At 55.1% G+C, this 22,901-nt stretch overlaps 1 protein-coding gene across 9 annotated transcripts in view; it reads left to right on the top strand.

The window, feature by feature from the left end:
• ARHGEF10L (Rho guanine nucleotide exchange factor 10 like) overlaps nt 1-22,901 on the top strand; it is a 180,143-nt gene that overhangs the window by 104,331 nt on the left and 52,911 nt on the right. For 6 of the 9 annotated variants that reach the window (XM_073007778.1, XM_038010375.2, XM_007980307.3 and 3 more), the window contains 9 exons: nt 1,011-1,127; nt 2,588-2,680; nt 3,965-4,138; nt 9,177-9,322; nt 11,375-11,389; nt 11,646-11,827; nt 14,405-14,520; nt 15,078-15,205; nt 16,715-16,815. In XM_073007778.1, the coding sequence (XP_072863879.1) occupies nt 1,011-1,127; nt 2,588-2,680; nt 3,965-4,138; nt 9,177-9,322; nt 11,375-11,389; nt 11,646-11,827; nt 14,405-14,520; nt 15,078-15,205; nt 16,715-16,815 (1,072 nt within the window). The remainder of the gene's footprint in view (nt 1-1,010; nt 1,128-2,587; nt 2,681-3,964; nt 4,139-9,176; nt 9,323-11,374; nt 11,390-11,645; nt 11,828-14,404; nt 14,521-15,077; nt 15,206-16,714; nt 16,816-22,901) is intronic. The other 3 variants (XM_073007780.1, XM_073007779.1, XM_007980311.3) reach the window with 1 other exon arrangement.

Below are 22,901 nucleotides of genomic sequence, written 5' to 3'. Positions count from 1 at the left end.
GCCGGAGCCAGGTGGCTGTCCTGGTTCCTCCCAGGTGGCAGCGCCCCTGGCCTCCCAGTCACTGTGGGCAGCCACCTGGCCGGTTGCAAGCTCCCTGACCGAGCACTTGAGGGATGACAAGCCAGTGTGAAATGCTGTGAAAGACCACAACTTTGGCCCCGAGAGGACATGCCGCAGTGCTGGGGAAGGGGCACTGGCTCATGATCCGGGGGACCTGGTTGTGGTCCCAGCTCAGTTCTGCAACCTAGGGCAGGTCCAGGGCCCACACTGGGCCCAGGCTTCCCATCTGTGGAATGAGGGGTACACTGGATTTCTGGCTGTTCTAGCTGAAGTCTGAGGGTCATGGGGTGAGGGAAGGTCACGTTGGTAGCACTCTGCTTTGATGTGTTTTAGGTGATAAGGTTTTGCTAAAAGAAAAAAACTTTTTTTTTTGAAAGCCGTAGTGCTCCATAGAGTCACTAAATAGGTCCGACGTTCCAGGTGTATGTCAAGGGGCTCTGGTGAGAGGGTTGGTTGACTCTGGGCCGACCATCCCTCCCTCGGCAACTCAACTCTGGGCACACTGCCTGGTGAGAGGCCAGGAGCACTCTCCTTAAAGGCGGAGGGCAAGGGGCATTCGATTTCATGAACGAATGCAGTAGAATGGGTGTTGCCCCCACCCTCCCTCCACCCCTCTCCTCTCTCCTCACCTCTCCTCCCTCCACCTGTGGGCTTGGGCTGCTGCACTGGGGATGGAGACCTGGGGGGTGAAGACCCCTGGGCTCTCCCATGGCACCACCCCATCCCACCTGTGACCTCAGGCCGGCCTCTCTACCTCTCTGAGCCCCATGTCCTCACCCCAGTGGGGATGATGGATTTGCACAGCTCGAGGCACTAAGGGAGCGTGGGGTGAGTGCCGGCTGCCCTTCCGCTCCCTGCACTGAGGCAGCCTCCCTGGCCCAGACTTGTCTCGTTTCCTTCCGCTCCCTGCACTGAGGCGGCCTCCCTGGGCCACACTGGCCTCGTTTCAGTTTTCCAAGTCCATGGTGCTAGACGTGTACAGTGACTACGTGAACAACTTCACCAGCGCCATGTCCATCATCAAGAAGGCCTGCCTCACCAAGCCTGCCTTCCTCGAGTTCCTCAAGGTGGGCCTCCACGGTGGTACCGGGCCTGGTCGGGGTGGGCAGGGAGGTTGCTCAGGCGGGAGGGAGCATTCTGGCCCCAGCTTTGGGTATGACATCGTAGCTTTGGCCTGGACACCTCCCTTCTTCCTTTTGGGGCAGCCCAGTCCCATGGGAAGAAAAGCATTCCCTCCTGCCCCGGGAGGAGGGTAGCCAAGTGTCTATAAGCAGTTGGGATCCTGGAGCTTTGGCAGGGTGGAGGGGAGACCTGTGTCATCTCGCTGAGCCTTTGCCTCCTGTGCCCTGGTGAGTGGGTGGGTCCACCTGGCTGGCCCTGTGGCGGGCTGTGGCTCCAGGGTTGCTAAGCTGGTTCCTTTTCCTCATTTATGAAAGGGTGAGAAAATTCCTTAAAGGAGTATCTTGGGCATTGCGTGGGAGAGTAAAGGTTAAAGGCTTCGAAAAGCTTCAGAGTTCTCATGTGCTGCTGAGCCCAGGCTCCGCTGATTTCTCTGGGAGTGTAGTCTGGTGAGTCAGGGCCCCTGCCGGCAGGGAGCCTGCTGGCTGGCAGAGGATGCAGCTGGGCTAGGTGCCAGGAGACGCACACATGTGCAGGCAGCCCAGGTTAGATGCCGCGGCCTCGGTGGAGGAACCCACTGTCTCCATCGAAAAGAACAGGGGATCAGGAGGAGCTGCCATCTGACATGGGCCCTGGCGGGGGATGGTGGGATTGTGCCAGATAAAGACAGAGGAGAGGCTATATCAGGTGTAAGGATAGTGGGGCAAAGGTCAGAGGCAGGAGGAGAGGGGTGGGAAGGTCTGTGTGGATTCTGGGAGCACTGATGCCTGTTGGGGAGGCCCAGGAGAGAAGGCCCAAGTGTGCACACTGAGAGGCAGCTGAGTTCAGTTTGGGTGGTTCTAGACCTCCAGGCTCAGGGCCTAGGATGTAATATTTCAGGCAATGGGGAGCCATTGAAGGATTTTGAGCTGGGGCAGATAGAAGTGGAGGCAGGTGGAGAAACTGTGGGATTGCAGCATATGGGGGCCAGGACCAGGTAACAGGTGTGTGGATGGAGTGGGGGACAGATGCAAGAGACAGGACAGAAGGCCCCCCGTGCCCCGCCCCTTATCCTAGCCCAAACCTGTCTGCGTTTAGTTTAAGTGGAGGTAATGGTTGCCTTGGCCACTTCTAGAAGTCTGACGTCTTGAATAAATTGCCGAGTTTCCCAGTTATGCCTTTAGTCCAGAGACCTTAAGATGACTGCTTTAGTCTCCTGAGGGTGCAGGGCCATGCAGGGGCACTGGTGGTGGGAGGGATCCTTGGCTGCGGAACCAGGGACCTCCGTCAGCTCTTCTTGCAAGCCCAGGGATGGGCAGGGTCTTAGGGCCTGGGGAGAGGACCCCAGAATGGGGACAGTGTCTGGACTCTGGGGCACTGGGCCCTCTCTGCAGGGAGTCAGCGAATGACGGAAACTTGTCTCCACCAGCGACGGCAGGTGTGCAGCCCAGACCGTGTCACCCTCTACGGGCTGATGGTCAAGCCCATCCAGAGGTTCCCACAGTTCATCCTCCTGCTTCAGGTACCGCTTGGGATTCCAGCAGCCTCGACCCACAGGGTTTGCCTGTGGGCTGGGAGGCGACTCCTGGGATGGGAGGGAGGAGGTCTGGGCTCTTGTCCATGATCCACAACCCACCCAACCTGCTGTGGGACTCTGGCCTCATCTTTCTCCACTTCTAGAGTGACACTGATCGTAACTCACTGCTCAGTTGGCACACCCCTCTGTGGGGAATGCCGAGGGACTGCTGGTGGCCTGAGCCTAGGTTGCAGGAAGGGAGTGAAGGCACAGGGAATCCCAGGACCCACGGGGCTCCTGGCATAGAGATGTTCAGTAAATGTGCTGAGCTTGGCCAGTTCAGATTCCAGCTGCAGAACAGGGGATGCCTAAGGGACATTAGCCCCACACAGGGTCCTGGAGAGCCTGGGACACTGTCCCAACCGCTAAGGGTCCTTGGGCAGGGGCTGGTCCTTGTCAGGGAGCTGAGAGGGTGGTTACCAGGCTGAGGGGTCTGGCGGCATATTCCTTTCCATTCTCAGTGCTGCCGGGCTGTGGGAGTGGGCTCTTATGTAACCATACCATTTATCAATTGATCAGTGATTGATCTATACATTTATTTACCATCATAACCATTTCTAAGTGTACAGTTCAGTGCATTCACATTGTTCTACAACCATCACCACCACCCATGCCAGAACTTTCTCATTATCCCAAACCGAAACGTGTGCCCATTTAACAACTCCCTATTCTCCCTCCCCACAGCCTCTGGCAACCACCATTCTACCCTGTGTCTCTATGACTCTGACTGCTCTAGGAGAACACGTATACGTGGAATCGCACAATGTTTTTCTTTTCTTGACTGGTTTGTTTTCCTTAGCATAAGATCCTCAAGATTCATCCGTGTCCTAGCACGTGTCTGATTTTCCTTCCTTTTCAAGGCTGAATAATATGCCATTGTGTGGAGAGACCACATTTTGTTTACCCATTCGTCTGTCGATGGACATTTTTGCCTCCACATTTTGGCGACTGTGGCTAATGCTGCTATGAACATAACTGGACAAATATCTGAGATCCTGCTTTCAGTTCATTTGAGTCTATTCCTAGAAAGATCCATGCTTTTGTTTTCTTTTTCATTCATTAGCTGTTTCTTGAGGTCTTATTCTGCATCTGGTGCCATGTGTCCTGGCCTCAGGCCGGGCCCTTTGCAGACCAAGTGTGTGTAGGGGGGTGTGCAGGGTGAGGCTTTGCCCCAGGCCGGGGTAGAGTTGGTCATGGGCGGGCTGCTCAGTCTCGGCTTTGGCCCGGCAGGACATGCTGAAGAACACCCCCAGAGGCCACCCCGACAGGCTGTCGCTGCAGCTGGCCCTCACGGAGCTGGAGACGCTGGCCGAGAAACTGAACGAGCAGAAGCGTCTGGCTGACCAGGTGGCTGAGATCCAGCAGCTGACCAAGAGCGTCAGCGACCGCAGCAGCCTCAATAAGGTGAACCGGGCCTCCCACCTGCCTGCCCTCACCTGCCTGCCCTCACCTGCGCTCCTGCCCATGCCCCTGACCCACGCCACCCACTAGGTGGCAGTGTTCTCTGAGGGAGGGGAGGCCTCGCTCTTCCAGGCCCCCAGACGTGACCTTGAGGATTGGATCCTCAGCAGGACCTCCACGTTCATTCCTATTCATGTTATTTTAGGATAAAAGTTCATTTTGCGCATCAGTGTGATTTCCAGTAAAGACTCCAGAAATCAAAGCCTAGTTAAATGAGCAGGCTCTGGAGAGTCAGAATCTGGGTTTAAATCCAGATTTTGCCACAGGTGCTTGCTGTGTGCCCTCAAGGGAATCACCCACCCTGTCTGAACCTCACTTGTTCCCTTTGAAACGAGGAACATTTAATAGCACCGGAGCCCCAGGGCTGCTGCAGTGAAAGAGGGAGCTGGCAAAGCGGCTTCCTGACTGTCCTTAACACAAGAAGAAAGATGAAAAGTCTATACCACGTTTTGGGGTTGCCATTTAGGAACATGCTATTAAAAAAAAAAAAAATTGGGCCGAGTGTGGTGGCTCATACCTGTAATCCCAGCACTTTGGGAGGTTGAAGCAGGCATATCACCTGAGGTCAGGAGTTTGAGACCAGCCTGGCCAACATGGTGAAACCTTATCTCTACTAAAAATACAAAAATTAGCTAGGCTTGGTGGCACACGCCTGTAATCCCAGCTACTTGGGAGGCTGAGGCAGGAGAATCACTTGAACTCAGGAGGCAGAGGTTGCAGTAAGCCGAGATTGTGCCACTGCACTCCAGCCTGGGTGATAGAGCAAAACAGTATGTTTCCAAAGGAAAAAAAAAAAAAAAGACTTGCAAATGAGTCCACAGAGGAGCCTGTTTTTAAAGCACAAGGTCACCTCACAGAGTCACCTGTTGGTCACTGGAGTCCCTCTTCTTCCCTCTCAGCATATGACATGAACTGCCTGGTGCTGTGCTGGGGTCTCTGGGAGGTCCCACACCCCGGCCCCCCTGCTCACCTACTGGAGGATTGGGGAGGGCTGGGATAGTTCAGGCTGGGGTGCCCAGGCCCTGGGCACATTGCAGGACTGTTCTTTGGAGAAGGGATACTGTGTGAGGTCATAGGGAGAGGTTCAAATCTTCTGGGGAATAGACTGGGAGCCTCTTGGCTCTGTGGGGTCCTAGAAGCAGAACTAAGGCCTGTGGCTGGCCGTTTCCGGGAGGGAGGTTTCAGCAGCATGGGGAAGACCTTTCTAAGAGTCCAGGAAGGAGTGCCCAGAGGGACGGTGGCCCTTTCCATGTGCGCTGCACTTTACAGTGTAGAGTGCTGTCTAACTTGCATCAGCATCTTTGCTCTCCACCCCATGGCTGTGAAGTGGGGTGGGGACAAGTCCTCCTGTAGGATCCCCTGCAGTGCCAAGCTTCAGGCAACCCGCATCTTCGGACTCTGCTGCTTCGGGCTAAATTCACGTTGCAGGTTGTGTTGTGGCCCACACAGTATTTTATCCTATTTAATTTAACTTTCATTTCCATTTGATTTTGAAGCAGGACCTCATGCTGTTGCCCAGGCTGGAGTACGGTGGTGCAATAATGGCTCACTGCAGCCTTGAGCTCCTGGGCTCAAGTGAGCCTCCTGCCTTAGCCTCTCGAGTAGCTGGGACTACAAGTATGAGCGACCACTTCCAGCTAATTAAATTTTTTTTTTTTGTAGAGATGGGGTCTCACTATGTTGCCCAGGCTGGTCTCAAACTCCTGGGATCAAGTGATCCTCCTGCCTCAGCCTCCCAAAGTGTTGGGATTACAGGCATGAGCCACTGCGCCTGGCCCCACACGGTATTTTTAAGAACATGGCAGTAGTTGCCAACATTTAAAAATTGGGAGAGATCGTATAAAATTCAGACCTGTGGGTCTCCTGGGAGGGTAGGAAGAGCTGGCTCACTGGCCCACCTTCCCACGCGGCACCAGCCCCCTGAGTGGCAGGTGACCTCTTCCCCTTGGTCCCCACCCACCTTTCCCACTGATGTTACCTGCTGGCCTCTAAGGCATCTGAGTTCACTTTACCTACTCCTGAAAGATTGGGCTGGGGAAGATGAGATGGGCAGGGGACAGCCCTCTCCTGGGGATGTCCCCATCCACATGGCTCAGGTTGGGCATGAGTGGCAGGGTCACTCTCCACCCCCTGGTTCTAAGCAGGACTAACTCAGCCATCCCCTATACAAGCCTCGAGTTTGGAATGTCTCGGGAGAAAAAGCCTTCAGCCTCGCTGAAGCCATGGCCACCCGTGCTGGCCTTTGTGCTCAGGAATCTTCTCCTGTCCCCACCTTCAGCTCCCTTTTTGGTGACCAAGAGGCTTTCTCTTGCTTTGCCTCATACACCTGGGCAGCCGCAGTGGGGAGAAGCCTCTTGGGAGGAGGAAATCAATTCTGTAGTGCTTGGAAAGAGCCATTCTGCCTTCTCCTGTTCTGTGAGGTGGGCCCTGGCTGTTTGATGCTGGGCAAAGGACTGGAGGCTCTAAGCTTCTGTTTCTCCATTTGCCAGGTAAGGGTGGGTTGGACCGTGTGAGATGTTAGGAAGAGTGTGGTGGGGCCTGCACCCTGGGTTTCCCCTTCCAGGGCCCTCTCTGGACAGTCCTGGACAGTTCTGTGACCTGTTCAGTGATGTCCCTATCACCAACACCCAGGGAGAAGCAGAAACGAAACTGGGTGTAACCCGAAACGGAACCATGCCAGCTGTTTCAAAATAGCCTACGCAGGAGCCTCCAAAGGGGACGTTTGTGCAACATCCTGGTTTTCTTTTTCTTTTTCTTGGTTTTTATCTGCCAAGGGGGCAGGGGCTGACTGCCAGAGCCCAGGGGACTTTCCTCTTCCAAGTTCTGGGTCTTGGCACATTGGTCAGCCCTTGGGGCAGGGGGCCCTGCTGTCTTCAGGGTCCAAGTAGTGTTCTCTTGAGTTGGCATTTGGTTTGCTTGTGGAAATAGTGAGGCGGAGCCTGGCCTTAGCAGCCGTGGAGGACCCTGAGTCCTGCATGTTCGGAGCGGCGAGGCCTCCCCTGGCTCCTGTCACACTGTGCACTAGCTGCTCAATGCAGGGAACGGTGAACATGGCCTGCTCTGTCCTGTGCTGTCAGTCAACAGTGGGTGGGTCTCAGCAAGTCACTTTACCCCTGGAATCTTGGTTTCCTCACCTGGGCAATGGGGAGGGCCTCAAGGACTGCTGAGCTGATTCAATGAGATGTGGAATATTGAGTGCCATCCTCAGTGCCTGGCACACACTGAGCATTTGGTCCCACTGGGACTTTTGGTTGTGTGTTGACTTGAGAGAGATGATGCTTTGGAGAACAACAGCATTCTCTCCCGGGGAGGCTCGGGGTGCTCTGTCCTTTTCTCTCCTGGGGATGCTCAGGGGTGATCTGTCCTTTTCTCTGGAGAGGCTCGGGGTGATCTGTCCTTTTCTCTGGAAAGGCTCGGGGTGCTCTGTCCTTTTCTCTCCCGGGGAGGCCCGGGGGTGATCTGTCCTTTTCTCTGGAGAGGCTCGGGGTGATCTGTCCTTTTCTGTCCCAGGAAGGCTCAGGGTGATCTGTCCTTTTCTCTCCTGGGGATGCCTGGGGGTGATCTGTCTTTTTCTCTCCCGGGGAGGCTCGGAGTGATCTGTCCTTTTCCCAGACAGGATGGGGAAGGAAGGGAAGCATAATGGTTGTCGTCAGAGTCACGGGTTTTGGGAATGAATTTTGCTGAATATCCTCCCTCCCCCCGAGAAAAAATCCCCGTTAAAAAAAAGACGTTTTCCCAGGGGGTCCCTGGGTGAGTTGGTGGCCCTGACACCAGCAGGGGGGTCTTGACATCCAGCCTGAGGTTGCCGAACGCCTGCTCCGATGCCTGGGGTGTGAAAGTCTTTGTCCTCAGAAGGTGGTGTTATAGACTGGTGGGTCTGTTCCAACTCTGTCATGAGGCCACCTAAGAGGCGAGACAGGCCAAGGCTTTCAACAGGTTGGGGTGCAGGCTGGGGTCCCCTGCACAAGGCCATGCCTGCTCCACCAGAAAGACTATCACAGACAGGAGCTGTCTATGGAGCACACATACAGGGCCGGCCTCTCAGGCCATGACCCGTGCCGTCGCACGTGACCCGTGCCTTCACAAGTGACCCGTGCCATCACATGTGACCCGTGCCTTCACATGTGACCCGTGCCATCACACGTGACCCGTGCCTTCACAAGTGACCCGTGCCATCACACGTGACCCGTGCCTTCACAAGTGACCCGTGCCATCACACGTGACCCGTGCCTTCACAAGTGACCTGTGCCATCACACGTGACCTGTGCCTTCACAAGTGACCCGTGCCATCACACGTGACCTGTGCCTTCACATGTGACCCGTGCCATCACACGTGACCTGTGCCTTCACACACGGCTGGTGCCCAGAAGGGCGCCATGCTTGCTTTCATGTTCTGCTATGGCCATCTTGAAATTCATAGTCACTTTGAACAAGAGCCTGTGTTTTCATTTTGCACTGGACCCCAAGAATCGTGTAGCCAGACCTGGTCACATGTTCATTACCTTGTGTGATCTGAGCAGTAGAGGTAATTGCCCCCACTTCGTAGCTGAGTACACTGAGGCCTGGACATGCGAAGTGACCTGCCCGAAGGCTTCACAGCAGGAGTGGGGACAGGGGCAGAGCTACCTCTGTAACTCCAGAGCTGTGTCCTTGGCAGTGGCAATCAAGCAGAATCCCTACAGAGAGGGGCTGGCAATGGCTGGCTCACCTGAGAAGGGGGCACTGGCTGCTGGGTCCACACGGGTGCTGGTGAATGCTTAGACTCCCCAAGGCCTCCCCAGAGAGGAGACCCCAGTGTGTGGTCCTCTGGTCTTCCTCCCCAGTGCATCTTGTCACTCAGGGATGGAGGGAATGGCTCCACTTCCTCTGCCTCCCCCAGGCTCAGTCTCCCTTTCTGCACTATGGGAGGATTCTGGGTCTGTGGCGTGGTAAAGCCGCCGGGCCATGATGCTGATGCTGACCCTCCCTGCCCCTCCCCCAGCTGTTGACCTCGGGCCAGCGGCAGCTGCTCCTGTGTGAGACGTTGACGGAGACTGTGTACGGCGACCGCGGGCAGCTAATTAAGTCCAAGGAGCGTCGGGTCTTCCTGCTCAATGACATGCTTGTCTGCGCCAACATCAACTTCAAGTAAGTGAGCCTGGTTTGGAGGGGGCAAGCACCCCTTCCTGGAGACTCCGTCCTGCCCTACTCCAGTCTCTCTGCCGGCCACTGCAGTGGGACCCCACGTGAGCTTGGTTTAGATTTCCAATATTCCTCTCCCATCCCTCTCGGCCTGCTCTGCCGCTGGTCCCCAATGCTGGGAAGTACCTGGAGGAGTCATCGGGGGCAGCCCTCAGCCTTGGGCACACAGCTGTCCATGGTACAGAGTTGTCTGTTCTGGAACTCTGCAGTTGGTGACGAAACAGTGGTTTTGTCCACACTGAAATTCATGAGATTCTTCCTTGTGTCTACCCCACATCCCTGTGGCTTTAACTCAAATCTGTTTTGCTCTGGCCAGATCGCAGAATTTCTCAATGTGAGCCTTTGCCTTTCCCCCACAGACCAGAGCATCATCATCAGCCCAGAGGAGCCTGGTTTCCTGGTTCTGGGCCAGGGGTTGTGGAAATGCCCAGAGCCTGGCTGCTGGGCTGTGCCTAGGAGCCAGAGCCCTGGTGTGGGGTGAGGGCAAGGCTTTAGGCTGGAGCCTGAAGATGTGGCCCGTCAGTTGCTTTAGGCTTCTGGGTATTTTATGTTTTACTCACACAGGGAGCCCAAACCGCGGGTAAGACATAGGAGAGATCCAACATTCTGGGGCCTGGCTGCCCGAGGCCGCGTGGGCCTGGTGCTGGGTCTTGGGCCCTGCTGTTCTCCAGCCTTCCTGCCCTGCCCGGCTCACCTGCTCGTGTCCCCTGCTTGGTCTTGCAGGGGACCCTCTATCAAATGCTCCCTGAGAACTTCAGTGGTGGTTTTTCTAGCCAGGTTCTTAGGAGAATCTCTGCTCTCAATATTTGACAAGACTTTTATTTTATTTTTATTATTTTTTTTTATTTTATTGTTTTTTTGAGATAGAGTCTTGCTCTGTCTCCCAGGCTGGAGTGCAATGGCATAATCTCGGTTCACTGCAACCTCTGCCTCCCGGGTTTAAGCGATTCTCCTGCCTCAGCCTCCTGAGTAGCTGGGATTGTAGGCACCCGCCACCACACCTAGCTTTTTGTTTTTGTTTTTGTTTTTTTATTAGAGACAGGGTTTCACCATGTTGGCCAGGCTGGTCTCAAACTCCTGACCTCAGGTGATTGGCCTGCCTCGGCTTCCCAAAGTGCTGGGATTACAGGCGTGAGCCACCGTGCCCCACCTTGACACCACTTTAAAAAGCATCACAGAAGCAATAGTGTGGCCACAATCCCCGAAATCTAGGAGGGAAACAATCACCTCGGTGCAATGTGAATCCCAGCATAGCTCTCGAGCCTCCCAGCTGAATCAGTTCTAGGCTCTGGACTGAGTCAGCTTGGGCCTTCCTGGGTTTGACCAGAGTAGGTTTGGGGATTTTCTGTGGTTACCGATCACGAGTCCTGGAAGGGGACAAACAGGGCTGTTTCAGGACCTGCGCACTCATTCACCATCCACCCATTTGTCCACCCATCTATGAATCCACTGAATGTAGACTGAGACCTGGCCCCCGCCTCCAGGAGCTCAGGGCCTGGTTGCAGACTCAGGCAAGGAAGCCTCTGTCACAGATGGGTCTGGGCAGGGCTTGTGGCTGACCCATTCGTTTATTTACTCACTCACTCAATCAAAGATGGTAATTCTTCGGTCCCATTTATATCCTGGACAGCATACGGTGCTGGTGGAATGATGAATACCCTCTCTGCCTTCATGTGGCTCTAGCGCAAAGTGCAAAGTGGGGTGCTAGTGGCCCAGTTTTAGGGAATCAGTTTGGGTGATTTGGGCTGAGTCACTTCACTTGGCTGAGAATCAGTGTCCTTGTCTGGGATCATCCAAGCTTCCTAGTGGGGCTGTTGTGAGACCCAGAGATGAAGGAAGGCCCGCCTGTGTCCACACCTGGCCTCTGATGCCCTCACTCCCCGCAGGAGGCTGTCTGCCCTTCCAGCCCCATGGCCGCCCCCCAACAGGGTCACAGCCCCCAGATTAGCCACTCCTTTGTAATAACAACCTCCCTTTCCTTCTTGTCTTTTTTCCCAGGCCTGCCAACCACAGGTACGCGGTTCAGGGGGCTCCGGGGCTCTGGGGCTCTGGTGGCATGTGGTTCTGGACATGGGGCTGGGCCCTGGGCGCCTGGTGCTTCTACCCTGGTGAGGGCTCCCTGCTCTGCCTGGCTTGGTTTTGGCCTGAGGTCTTGCGCTGGGGCTGCGTGAAGCCTGGCTGAGCTGGTGTGGAGGAGCATTGCCCTGGGCCAGCCCTGGGGCGGGGTGGCTGCGGCCTCTCCAGGGCCTCGTCCTCTCTGTCCCGACAGGGGCCAGCTGGAGATCAGCAGCCTGGTGCCCCTGGGGCCCAAGTACGTGGTGAAGTGGAACACGGCGCTGCCTCAGGTGCAAGTGGTGGAGGTGGGCCAGGACGGTGGCACCTATGACAAGGACAATGTGCTCATCCAGCACGCAGGCGCCAAGAAGGCCTCCACCTCAGGGCAGGCCCAGAGTGAGTACCCCCTCTCTGTGCCCTGCATGCATCACCCTCGCCCTCACCAGCCACAGCCTGGGCTGCTCCTACCCAGGCTTGGCCCCGTCTTGGGGACTCCTACACAGGCTGATGGGTGGCTTGGCCGGGAAGCTCTTGCTGGTTTTGCAGCCCCACCCTGGACCGAAATGCAGAGCTACGGCCTCACCTGGGTGTGCGCATGGATCTCCCAATCCATGCACTTCGCTCCGTCTCCACATTGGGTGCCACATACCCAGTCCTGCTGTGGCAGCTACCTGGCCGCTCTCTTCCTTCCTCCTACCTGTGCCCCCTCCCTGTTCATCCTCTGCCCATCCCCAGGGCTGATTCTTCAAAACGCAGGTCAGATTGGTGTGTGTCATCCTTCCCTAGTGGCTTCTCATTGCCAGTCCTGGGGGTGCCCCACCTGCCTCACTCACCTCCCTCTGCCCCTTCTCTCTGCTGCAGCCATGCCGGCCTCTCTGGGCTCCTGGATGGGCCACGTTCCCTCCCACCATGCTCTCTCTAGCCTGTGCCTTTTGCCAAGTACTCTCCTGCCATCCTGTTTTTGTCTTATCTATGCTTGTCTCAAATGGCATTTCCTCAGAGAAGCCTTTTCTTATGCCCTCGTGCTGAGCCAGGTTGCCCCTCCTGTGCTCTCGAGACCTCTGGTGCATTTTCCCCTTTATGAGTGATTGACCGGTTGATGTCTCTCCTCTCAGCCTGGCTGCAGCCCTGTCCGGGAGCCCAGGGCACGATGGGCGTTAATAAGTGTTCCTTGAATGCATGCAGGATGCTAAATTGCAGGGCTAGCAGAAAGGAACCCTGTGCCCAGAGGCATCTTCCATGGGTGAGAAAGGCCCTGGGGTTTCACTTCCCCCTGTGTCTACTGTCTGACCCGGGAGGTTGCCTCATGGGCCGCTCACAATTCTGGAAATTCTGAGGGAGCGATTGCACCACCTACTCTTGCCGTCTGGGTGCTGGTCTGGGACAGCTGTGCCCACTTCCAGATGCTGTCTCTTTCCGCAGCTCTGCTGGGTAGGAAGAATCCTCTGGCCCACGTGCCTTCCTCAGAGGCACCTTCTGCCCTGGCTCCACCGCACTCTCCCTCGCCGCCGCTTGGGGCACAGGGTTCCTTTCTGCTGGCCGCGGGGTCTAGCATCCTTCATGCACTCCAGGGTCGCTTAGGGGATCCCTCCTTCGTGACAATGACGTGTCTGTAGCCACATTCCTCAAACCAGAGTCACGTACTGCCAGACCCCTTCTAAAGGGGAAAGAAGTTCTTGTGGAACCCTTCATTATATTGTATTCAAATATATACAAATACAAACCACCCTGTAATCAACGCCTTCTGCTTATAGCCCTTGAAGAACCATAAAACCAAAACCAAATCACAAATTGAATAAAAATAAAGCTACAAAACCATAACATTCCAATTAACAACATTAATGTAACTTGATGGATGATGTTGTTTTGCTGAAACCAATTTGCTCACAATGTGGATGTGGCGCAGGCCCTGGTGGAGCAGGTGCCTCTGAGTTTTCGTGCCTGTGCCACAGGGTGCCCTTTGGGGATCTGCATTTCCCATGAGCTCCCCAGTTTGGGTCACTGCAGAGCCCCTCTGATGTGAGCGCATTGTCCACATCCCAAGCTCGCCACGCTCTTTGCTTGTTACCTGGTGACCATTCAGGTGCCACAGTCCATGGAAGCCTTGATACCAGGCAGCAGAGTGTGGCTTTAAACTCATTCCACACAGGTGACTCAGGATACGCACCTGTTTTTCAGATCATTATCTCAACGAAAACCCCCTTTAAGACTTCCCCTCCATTCCCCTGGGGCTTCGTAAGACCTCAGTGTGCAAAACCATGGCCTAGAGAATACAGTCCAAATTCCTAGCCCAGTGTTCAAAGCCTTCCCCATCTGGTCCTCCTGGACCCTCCTGCTCTATCTCTAGCTGCCGCCCCCTACCCCCATCTCATCCTTACTCCATCTGTATCATCACTGGGGATCTGGGCCCACTCACCCCATTACTCCCACCACGCTGATACTTCTCCCCACCACCTCCTACCACCCACCTTCGTTAACTGACTGCTTCTTCCACCACTCGTCCTGCCCAGGTCATAAGCTCCGGAAGAGTGGGGACCCTGTCTGTCTTGTGTACTGCTGTCTCCAGTCTCTAGCATGGAACCTAGCACACGATAGGTCCTCAGGATGTCTTTGAACAACTTGCTGTTCACGGGGTAGCTCAAGCCACAGTGCCTTTGCACACGTGCTTGTCTTTCTCTCCCAGCAGTGCCCACCACACTTCCAGCCCCATGCAGACCCCTCCCCGCTCCCAGGCACAGCTTGCTCTTGGTCTGGTGGTCTCGTATAGCCCTTTGTACAGACTGACTGTGGCCTGGATCTCAGGTGTTAGACTTCACCCTTGAAAGGATCTGGCTTCCCAGCTAGTCTGGGCGCTCTGGTCAGGGTAGGAACTGGATAATGTTACTTTCTGGATCTTTTTTGTTGTGAGCAGATGCTTCGCTTCTTGTTAACGCCTTCTTCACCTGAGCCCGAGTTGGTCTCTTCTCTGCCCAGATAAGGTGTACCTTGGCCCCCCACGCCTCTTCCAGGAGCTGCAGGACCTGCAGAAAGACCTGGCCGTGGTGGAGCAGATCACGCTTCTCATCAGCACGCTGCATGGCACCTACCAGGTATGTGGCCTGGCCTGGCCTTTTTGGCCTGAGCTCCCTGGTGTGGGCAGTGCCTGGATTCAGAAAGCTCAGTAGGGAGGGGCTCCTCTCCTGGCCCATGCCCACCATGCGCTTCTGGCTTCTGAGCTCCCGTAGGCAACCGTCGCTGCTGAAGCTCTGTGTCCCTGCCTGGAAGTCTCTTGTGCGGCCCCTGGTTCGGGTACACCCTCTGGTTTGGATTGAGCAGAGCCTGGCTGTGGGGTCTTTGTTTGTTCTCTGCACAGTGGCCATTCCGTCATGTGGCCCCTCCTGGGCCTCTGCCCAGTCTGGAAGGGAAGTGGCTGCGACGGCATGTCCCTCTCAGAGGAGGGCTGCCAGGTGGGATCTGAGTCCAGGGCTGGGAAGCCTGGGGCATGGCGAGTTGGCCTCCTGCTTGGGGCTAAATGTGCAGCCTCAGTGAGGCTCCAGGACTTCTTCAGTTCCCTTCCTCTGGGGTGCTGTGATTCCTATAGGATCTGAGGTGGCTTTTGGGGAACCAGTGGGCTATGTGGTAACCTCATTTGCCTCCTGAACCCTAGAACCTGAACATGACCGTGGCTCAAGACTGGTGCCTGGCCCTGCAGAGGCTGATGCGGGTGAAGGAGGAAGAGATCCACTCGGCCAACAAATGCCGTCTCAGGCTCCTGCTTCCTGGAAAACCTGACAAGTGAGAGGAGGGGGTCTTGGAGGGAGGGCTGCTGCCTCTGCTGGGCTTCCAGTGGAGCAGGGGATCCGGAGAGGGTACCTGGAGCCCTCTTATTTGTCAAGATGCCATGGTGGGAGTGGATATGGAGGCATTGTGGGCAGTGTCTGGGATAGCACCTGGCACGCAGTAGGTGCTCATGGAAAGACTGTGGAATGAATGAATAAATGAACACCCTGGTCATATCCTGGGTAAGCCTGGCTCACTGTGAGGATACTCAGACACTCTGCCATTGGTCAGTTCCATTGTGCTATGTCCTTTTCAGTCACATCAGCCTATCTAGGCCCCCAGGCCAGGCGCTGGGTTTCCTCTCTCTGGACCCAGCCTCCCCCCAGCACTACCTTACCCCCAAAATGCCCACCACAGGAGCTGTGCACAGTAGACCCCAACTGAGGTTTGTGGAACTGATGATAGACGTAGCTGTTTGGCCCAGCAGAGACAGGGAAAGGTATCTTTCTGGTCCTCCTGAGGCTTTGTAAGTTGGGTCTTTTTATTTCCACTTTACAGATGAGGAAGGTGAGGCTCAGAGAGTTACAGGAGAGGCTGAAGGCCACATTGTGAGAGGCAGAGCTGGGTCCTGATGGGGTCTGACTCTGAAGCTGAGGCCAGTGCAGTGAGGGGCTCAATGCCCAGGTTTTTGGCTTCCAGGGTGGGGTGAAGGTGGGGATAGAGTGTCACAAGCACAGTGGCTGCAAGGAAGAGAAGGTTGGAGCACTATCATTTGAGGCAGGACCATGGGCTTGGTTCCCCAGGGAACCATGTGCAGGAGTCAGCAGCTTTGAATCTACCGCCTCTCTGCCGAGTGGCCTGCCCATCTCCCTTCTTCCGTCTCCCTTCTCTCTGCCTCCCATTCTCCACGCATACCCTAGAGGCTTGTGACACTGCCCTGCCCACCTCCCAAAGGGCTAGGAAGGTCCCCACTGCTCCGAGGTGAGAGGACAGTATGGTGACAACAGCAACCTCTGGTTGCCCCAGGCTGGTGCTTAACCCGATTCATTCATTTCTTCATTCATTCATGTGTCCACTCAGCAAACATTTACTGAGCAACTGCCCCATGCCAGGTGCTGGGAACAGACCCAAGTAAGACCCATTCCTCCCTCTAGAGGCACGTGGTCAGACACGTAAGGTGTCTAAGGCCTGTGGACAGCTGACCGCTGACTAGGTGGAGTCGCAGCCTGCAGAGGCTCTGCCGGGCACAAAGCCAGAGGCTCCCGGAGCCAGGCTGGGGAGCGTGGCTCGGCCACTCTGGCCAGGTACCTCCCTCTGGGGGCCATTGTGGGTGAAGGGATTCCTCCTCCAGGGGACTGAGGCTTTGCCAGGCCACTGACCTCTTTGGCCACGTTTTGGGGATGCTCTGACCAGACCTCCCCAATCTCCAGGGCACGTGGGTTGGAGAAAGTACTACGTGACAGCTGGGGGAGCCTAGCCCTTGTGTGGGTACTCACACATCCACCCTCACCCTTCTCACCGCAGGTCCGGCCGCCCCATCAGCTTCATGGTGGTTTTCATCACCCCCAACCCCCTGAGCAAGATTTCCTGGGTCAACAGGTTACATTTGGCCAAAATTGGACTCCGTGAGTATAGCCCCAGGGAGAGTGCCTCAGGGGGCAGGGGTGCGGAGAGGGGAGGTTTGGGGTGTGTGAGGGTACAGGATGGGTGTTCAGGGTCTATGGGGGACAGGGAGGCTTCTGAGTGGGAGGGAGGCGGTGTGGTGGAGAAACAGCTGGGGCTGGAGCCGGAGCCCTGAGGCTCTGCTCTGTGATCCTGGACAAGTCACTTCCCCTCTCTGAGCCTCAGCTTCCCCATCTCGGAATTGATGGAACTTGACAGAAAGTAAATTAGTGGTTGCCAGGGACCTGGAAGGAGAGGGTAATAGAGAGTGACTGCTAAGGGTTTTTTGGTGGAGGTGATGAAATGTTCTAAAATTAAATTGTGGTGATTTCTTAACTCTGTGACTACACTAAAAATCAGTGACGTGTGCACTTCAAAAGGGTGCATTTCGTGGTAACTGAATTATATCTCAATAAAAATGATACCTGGAAAAATGATGCAGGTTGGACTATACTGATTCTCAAAGACCAAAGACCTCACTACTATGCTTTTCTTCCGGTGCACCCCATGATACGAATACAGATACATAAATAGATATTTATGTGCACTTTTCTGAGTATTTTATGTGCATCTTTTTCATTTCACATTCACAATAGCCCTAAGAGTTACATCTGTTGAGAATCTCTTTTCCATTGAGGATTCTGAGGCCCAGAGAGGTGCAGGGACTTGCCTGAGGTCACACAGCAGGAAGGGGCAGATCTGGGCTGCAGACCCTGGGCGGCCTGCCTCCAAAGCCCAGTCTCGATCCCTGTCCGTTCTGCTTCTTCGGCTTGGCAAGAGTCTGTCTGCAGACTGCGTTCATTAAATTGTAATTACTTTACTTGTCCATTTTTTGAGTTGGTGAGAGGCTCTTGTACCCTCCAGACAGAGCTATTATTCCCTATGATGTACCACAGTTCCCATTTGCCGATGCCAGCCAATAGCAGGGACATTTTTTTTTGATTTTGTTTCTGGTATGATCTTTCTATAGAGAAGCACACATTTCCAACAGGTTTTAAAACATTTACAGAAGGCCGGGCACAGTGGCTCACGCCTGTAATCCCAGCACTTTGGGAGGCTGAGGCAGGTGGATCACGAGGTCAGGAGATCGAGACATGCTTGCTAACACGGTGAAACCCTGTTTCTACTAAAAATGCAAAAAATGAGCCTGGCATACACCTGTAGTCCCAGCTACTCGGGAGGCCAAAGCAGGAGAATTGCTTGAATCCGGGAGTTCGAGTTTGCAGTGAGCCGAGATCACGCCACTGCACTCCAGCCTGGGCAACAGAGCCAGACTCCATCTCAAAAACAAAACAAAAGAAAACAAAACAAAAACATTTCTGGAAAGAAGTCAGGACCTTTGGCTGGGCGCAGTGGCTCACGCCTGTAATCCTAGCACTTTGGGAGGCCAAGGTGGGCAGATCACCTGAGGTCAGGAGTTTGAGATGAGCCTGGCCAACATGGTGAAACCCCGTCTCTACTAAAAATACAAAAAATTAGCCAGGCATGGTGGCACATGTCTGTAGTCCTAGCTACTCGGCAGTTTGGGCAGGAGAATCACTTGAACCCAGGAGGTGGAGGTTGCAGTGAGCCAAGATCGTGCCACTGTACTCCAGCCTGAGCAATAGAGTGAGACTCCATCTCACACACACACACACACACAAAAACCAAAAGTTAGGACTTTTGTCACTGGTTTTCATTAATTGAAAAAAACTATTGAGACTCTACATAATTTTGGGCATGGGTGAAAGAATAATGACAAAAGCAGAGAGATCTCTGCTCTCAAGGAACTTAAATGTATGAGGGGCAGGGAGGAGGACATTAAATGGGGAGCAAATCTGTAAGCAGGAGTTATGCTGTACAGGGCATAGAGCTGGTCTGGGGCTGCCATCTGGGGGACCTGGAGGCAGGGACCTCAGAAGCTGCACAAAGATCTGGGCGGAGTGATCCAGGCCCGGGGACGGCAAGTGCAAAGGCCCTGAGGTAGGGACAAAAGGAAGCCCAGAGTGGCCAGCACTGGCAGATGAAGGGGAGGGAAGTAGGTGGGTGGGTGTGTTGCGGGCAGGTTTTCTGGGAAGCCAGGGAGAGCCGTATGGGATTTGTTCTGGGCATGACGGGAAGTTGTGCATTATAGCATTGAGAGCTGGATAATGCCCTGATCTGATTTTCATTTAAGTGGGTCATTCTGGCTGCTGTGGGGAGAGAGCATGGGAGAGGCAGGTGTGGAGGATAGGGGAAGGAATGGGGAGGGGTTGCCTGTGGGGGAACCTGGACCAGAGCCTTCTACTCAGCCCATCCCTTCTTGGATCCAGTGCTGATATTGCTCTGGCCTCAGCTGGGTGTTCCTGGGTGACAGAAAGGCCTTTGGAGTGTGCAGAAAGGGTTTGAAGCTGAAGCTGCCCTGTCCCTGGCAGAAGACTTTGGGAATCCTGGCCCTCAGAAAGGCTGACGTGGCTTCCCTGCCCCTTGGACAATGCACTTCCCTCCCTAACCCGTGCATCACTTCCATCCTGGGAAGTGCCCAAGCCCCATGTGTACACCTGCTTTAAAGGCAGATGAATCTCCTGTTTGAACCACATGTGCTTTGCTGCATGGGGCTTGGTGCTGGAGGGATGGGAGATGGCGATTCAGGCAGCCCCAGCTCTCCGCAGCCTGTGAAGACGCTAGGCTGCCTTATCTCCACACAGCTTCGCTGCAGCAAAAGTTTTAATGGAAGGAGAGTCATTTTAAATCTTATTTGAATGCCTGTGTTCCCTTGGGGCTTGAATTATTTGTTTCTTTTATTTTGCCAGTACTTTTCTTTTTTAATCTGCAGTGCCTGGTTTGGGAGGGGACGATAACATGAGCCTGTTAGAAATAGACAATGTTAAAAACATTTATTCCCAAAGCCTGTTATTCCTTTATTTTATTTTCTGTATCTTTCTCTCTCCCTGACTACAGTGTGTCAGGATCATAATCTGAAGATTGAGAAAGGAGAGGGATGCGGTGGGGGAGCCTGGGATCTGGGAGAGGGTATTAGCTCTGCCCTTTGTAGGGGCAGGGAGCCCTGGGGAATCTGCCGACCCAGTTCAAACCCCAGCATGGCCCCCACCATACCTTGTGGTCCTGGGAAAGGCAGACTCCATCCCGAAACCCAGTTCTCCTATTTGTGAGTTGGACTAGATCTCCAAGGGCCCTGTTGCATTCTTTGGCACACGGGAAGGTTGGAGAGGCAGTAAGGGGTGGTCCTCAGCACCATGGGAAATGGAGCCAGACCATCTGGGTTCCGTTCCCAGCTCTGCCACTGACCAGCTCTGTGATCCCGGCAAACTACTCTGAGATGCCTTGGATTTTCCACCAGAAAATGGGGGAAAATGCCAGTGCCCCCTGCACAGGGGTCGCATGAAAATGTGGGGAGATGGTGCGTGGAAGATGCCTAGACAGCCAGCCCTTGGCACATAGGAGCTGTGAGAGAGGCTCCTAGGTCAAGCAGTGTCTGCATTTCAGAAGGGGAATGGCCTTTCTGAGGTCACACGCGATTTAGTACAGGGCCAGGATATCTTCCTACCTCTTTCTACCGGTTTGGCTCTTGTTAGGGCTTGAACAGGGCTGCAGATGGAAGGCCCCAGAGAAGGAAGAGGTGAGGTAGGGGGCGCCCTGATTTCCCTTCCTGTACCCTCCCCCGCACCACCTGCTCTGCCCACAACGCTGCATTGCTGCCCCATACCCTCGGGCCCTTGGAGCTCCTCCCACCCGTGGCCCTCCTTATTCCCACCTTTCAAGGGGACATGGGCCTGGCAGGCCACGGCCAATGCCAAACTCACAGGGACATAACCAGATGGCCCAAGGCAGTGAGCCTGAGCGCAGGGCTGGGCCCTCCCTTGCCGCCTCTCATTCGGTTTAGTTTTCTGGCCCGTAGTCATCACACTGACGCCAGTTTTCCTTCCAGTGATGATTCCAGCTGCTGGGTCCTGAGCACAGCCCTGGCAGCGTGTGAAGTGCGTTCTAGACCTCATCATGTCCTTTAACCCTCACTGCTGTCCCACAGGCTGGTGCTGGGATCTGCCCACGCCCTGCAGCTGGAAGGGATGGGTCTGCTCGCCAGGAGTGGGGCTGAGGGCATGGCCTTGGAGCCTGACCCTGGTTTTACCCCAGCTGGGAGACTGGCCACTTACCTGGCCTCCCTGAATACCAATGGCCCTCTCTGTAGGGGACAGGTGGTTGGATGAGATGCCTGCTGAGGTCTGGCCCAGTCTGATATCTGTGGCTGTGGCCAGCAGCATCTCTGTGGTGCTGGGGAGGTGTGAGCGGTATCTTGAAGGTGGCTTTAAGTTTGGGAGGTTCGGGAAGAGCAGTAAAGGCACGATACTGGGACTGAGCCCAGTAGAAGTCTGGGAGGCAGGTCAGGCTGGAGAAGCGGGGCAGGGCCTGCAGTGGGCTCAGCTGCCCTCAGTAATAGGAGCAGCGAGGACAGCGACCATATGGCTGCTATTTCCAGAGTGCCTGGTGTGTGCTGGGCATGATATATATGATTTCCAGTGCTCACAACTCCATATGGTTGGAGTTCTTTCCCCCGTTTTCTAGATGAGGCCACAGGCTCAGAGAGGGTAAGTACCTGGCTCCGTGTCACACGGCGAGTTGGAGACTGAGGTGGGATCTGCCCGGGCCCTTCTAGCAGACCAGAGGGGATTGTTCTGAGGGTGGTGGGGGATCTGCAACCCTGGAGCTGTTCCCTGTGTCCCATGGGGAGCTCTCATGCCCAGGGGGTGTTGGCAAACAGAGCTGGGCGCTAAATAAGCCCCCACTTAGTGTCAACTGGAAATTGTGGCTCTGCCGTCGGTGCCAGTTCTTAATGTCACTTATCCCAAGCGGGCTTTCAATTTTCAGCGACAGCAGCCTTCTCATTTGGTCTCCGCCACTCTGGTTTTGTGACGGGAACAATGGCAGTGGCAGATGGGGAGCAACAACTCCATTTTCTTGTAATGTCCCCAGTCGCAGGCAGGGAAGCCACCATCTGGAAGGAGAAGGTCAGATCATTAAAAAAATACATACGAATAAATTGCCAGGACTTGATGGGCTGTGGGTGTTCGGGGAGGAAAGAGAGGAGCTGAGCTCTGGGTGCCCTGGTGACGGGGGCTAGGGTGGGGAGATGCTCACTCACCTAGCTCCTGCAGGCTGTGGGGTGAGGAATTGGGGGTCCAGACCAGAGCTCTTGTCTAGTAGAGGTGAGGATCTGCTTGATTGTAAGTTCCTTGAGAGCAGGGACAAGCTGTCAAATCTGGCCGATCTTTATTTGCTGCCCAGGGGTTTGTCCAAGAGGCGGCGTGGTGAGCCCCGGCACACTAGGAGAGGCTAGGAGAGCTGTGCTGCCCCGGGACGAGCTGTGCTGCAGGCACCGTGCAAGGTGCCCCCGTGGGTTAGTTCCTTGGCACCTGGGCCTTCCCCTGCTTTCCCCTTTCCTCTGCTGGCCAGCGTGGAGTGTGGATGGAAGGACCTGTTTCCCATGATGGCTGTGATGCAGTGAGGCAGTGTGGAAACTGTGAGGTGGGGGCACGTAGAAGTGTCTGTTATGGCAATGTGTGCACCCTGTGCGGTCGTGCCCTTTCCCTGAGGGTCTCTTATGTTGGTCTTTCCTCCCTGGTGGCAGGGATCAGGTCTTACGTAACTGCTTCCAGGGCCCAGCAGGGTAGAGGGCCGGACATGGAGGACGACGGCTCTGGGCCCGCTTCGGGAGTGAGTTCACCGCTCAGTGACTCAGGCCGGAGGGTGTGAGCGCGCTGGGTGCTGGCGCTTTCACATCGTCATGCCTGACATTTGGGAATGTCTTTCACTTCTCAAATAGCATCTCACCTGCCACCTCATTCCAGCTCCTCTTGCTGTGCCGGCGTTCAGATGCCGCCTCTCTCGGGCAGTGATGGCCTGCGGCTGCTCTCAGGGTGGTCCTTCCTCACTCACGTCCAGCCCTTCGCTCTGACCTGGCAGGATCTCTTCGATGAAAGCGAGTCAGATTAATGTTCATGTCAGGGCTACATCTGACAAACCTGGAAAATGAAGCTCTGAGAAAAGAGACTTTTTGTTCATGTCCCTGAAT

Source organism: Chlorocebus sabaeus, chromosome 20 (genome assembly GCF_047675955.1).
Source record: "Chlorocebus sabaeus isolate Y175 chromosome 20, mChlSab1.0.hap1, whole genome shotgun sequence".
NCBI lineage: Eukaryota > Metazoa > Chordata > Mammalia > Primates > Cercopithecidae > Chlorocebus > Chlorocebus sabaeus.
Note: the sequence above shows the minus strand (reverse complement) of the source record. Positions and strands in the feature narration are given on the sequence as shown.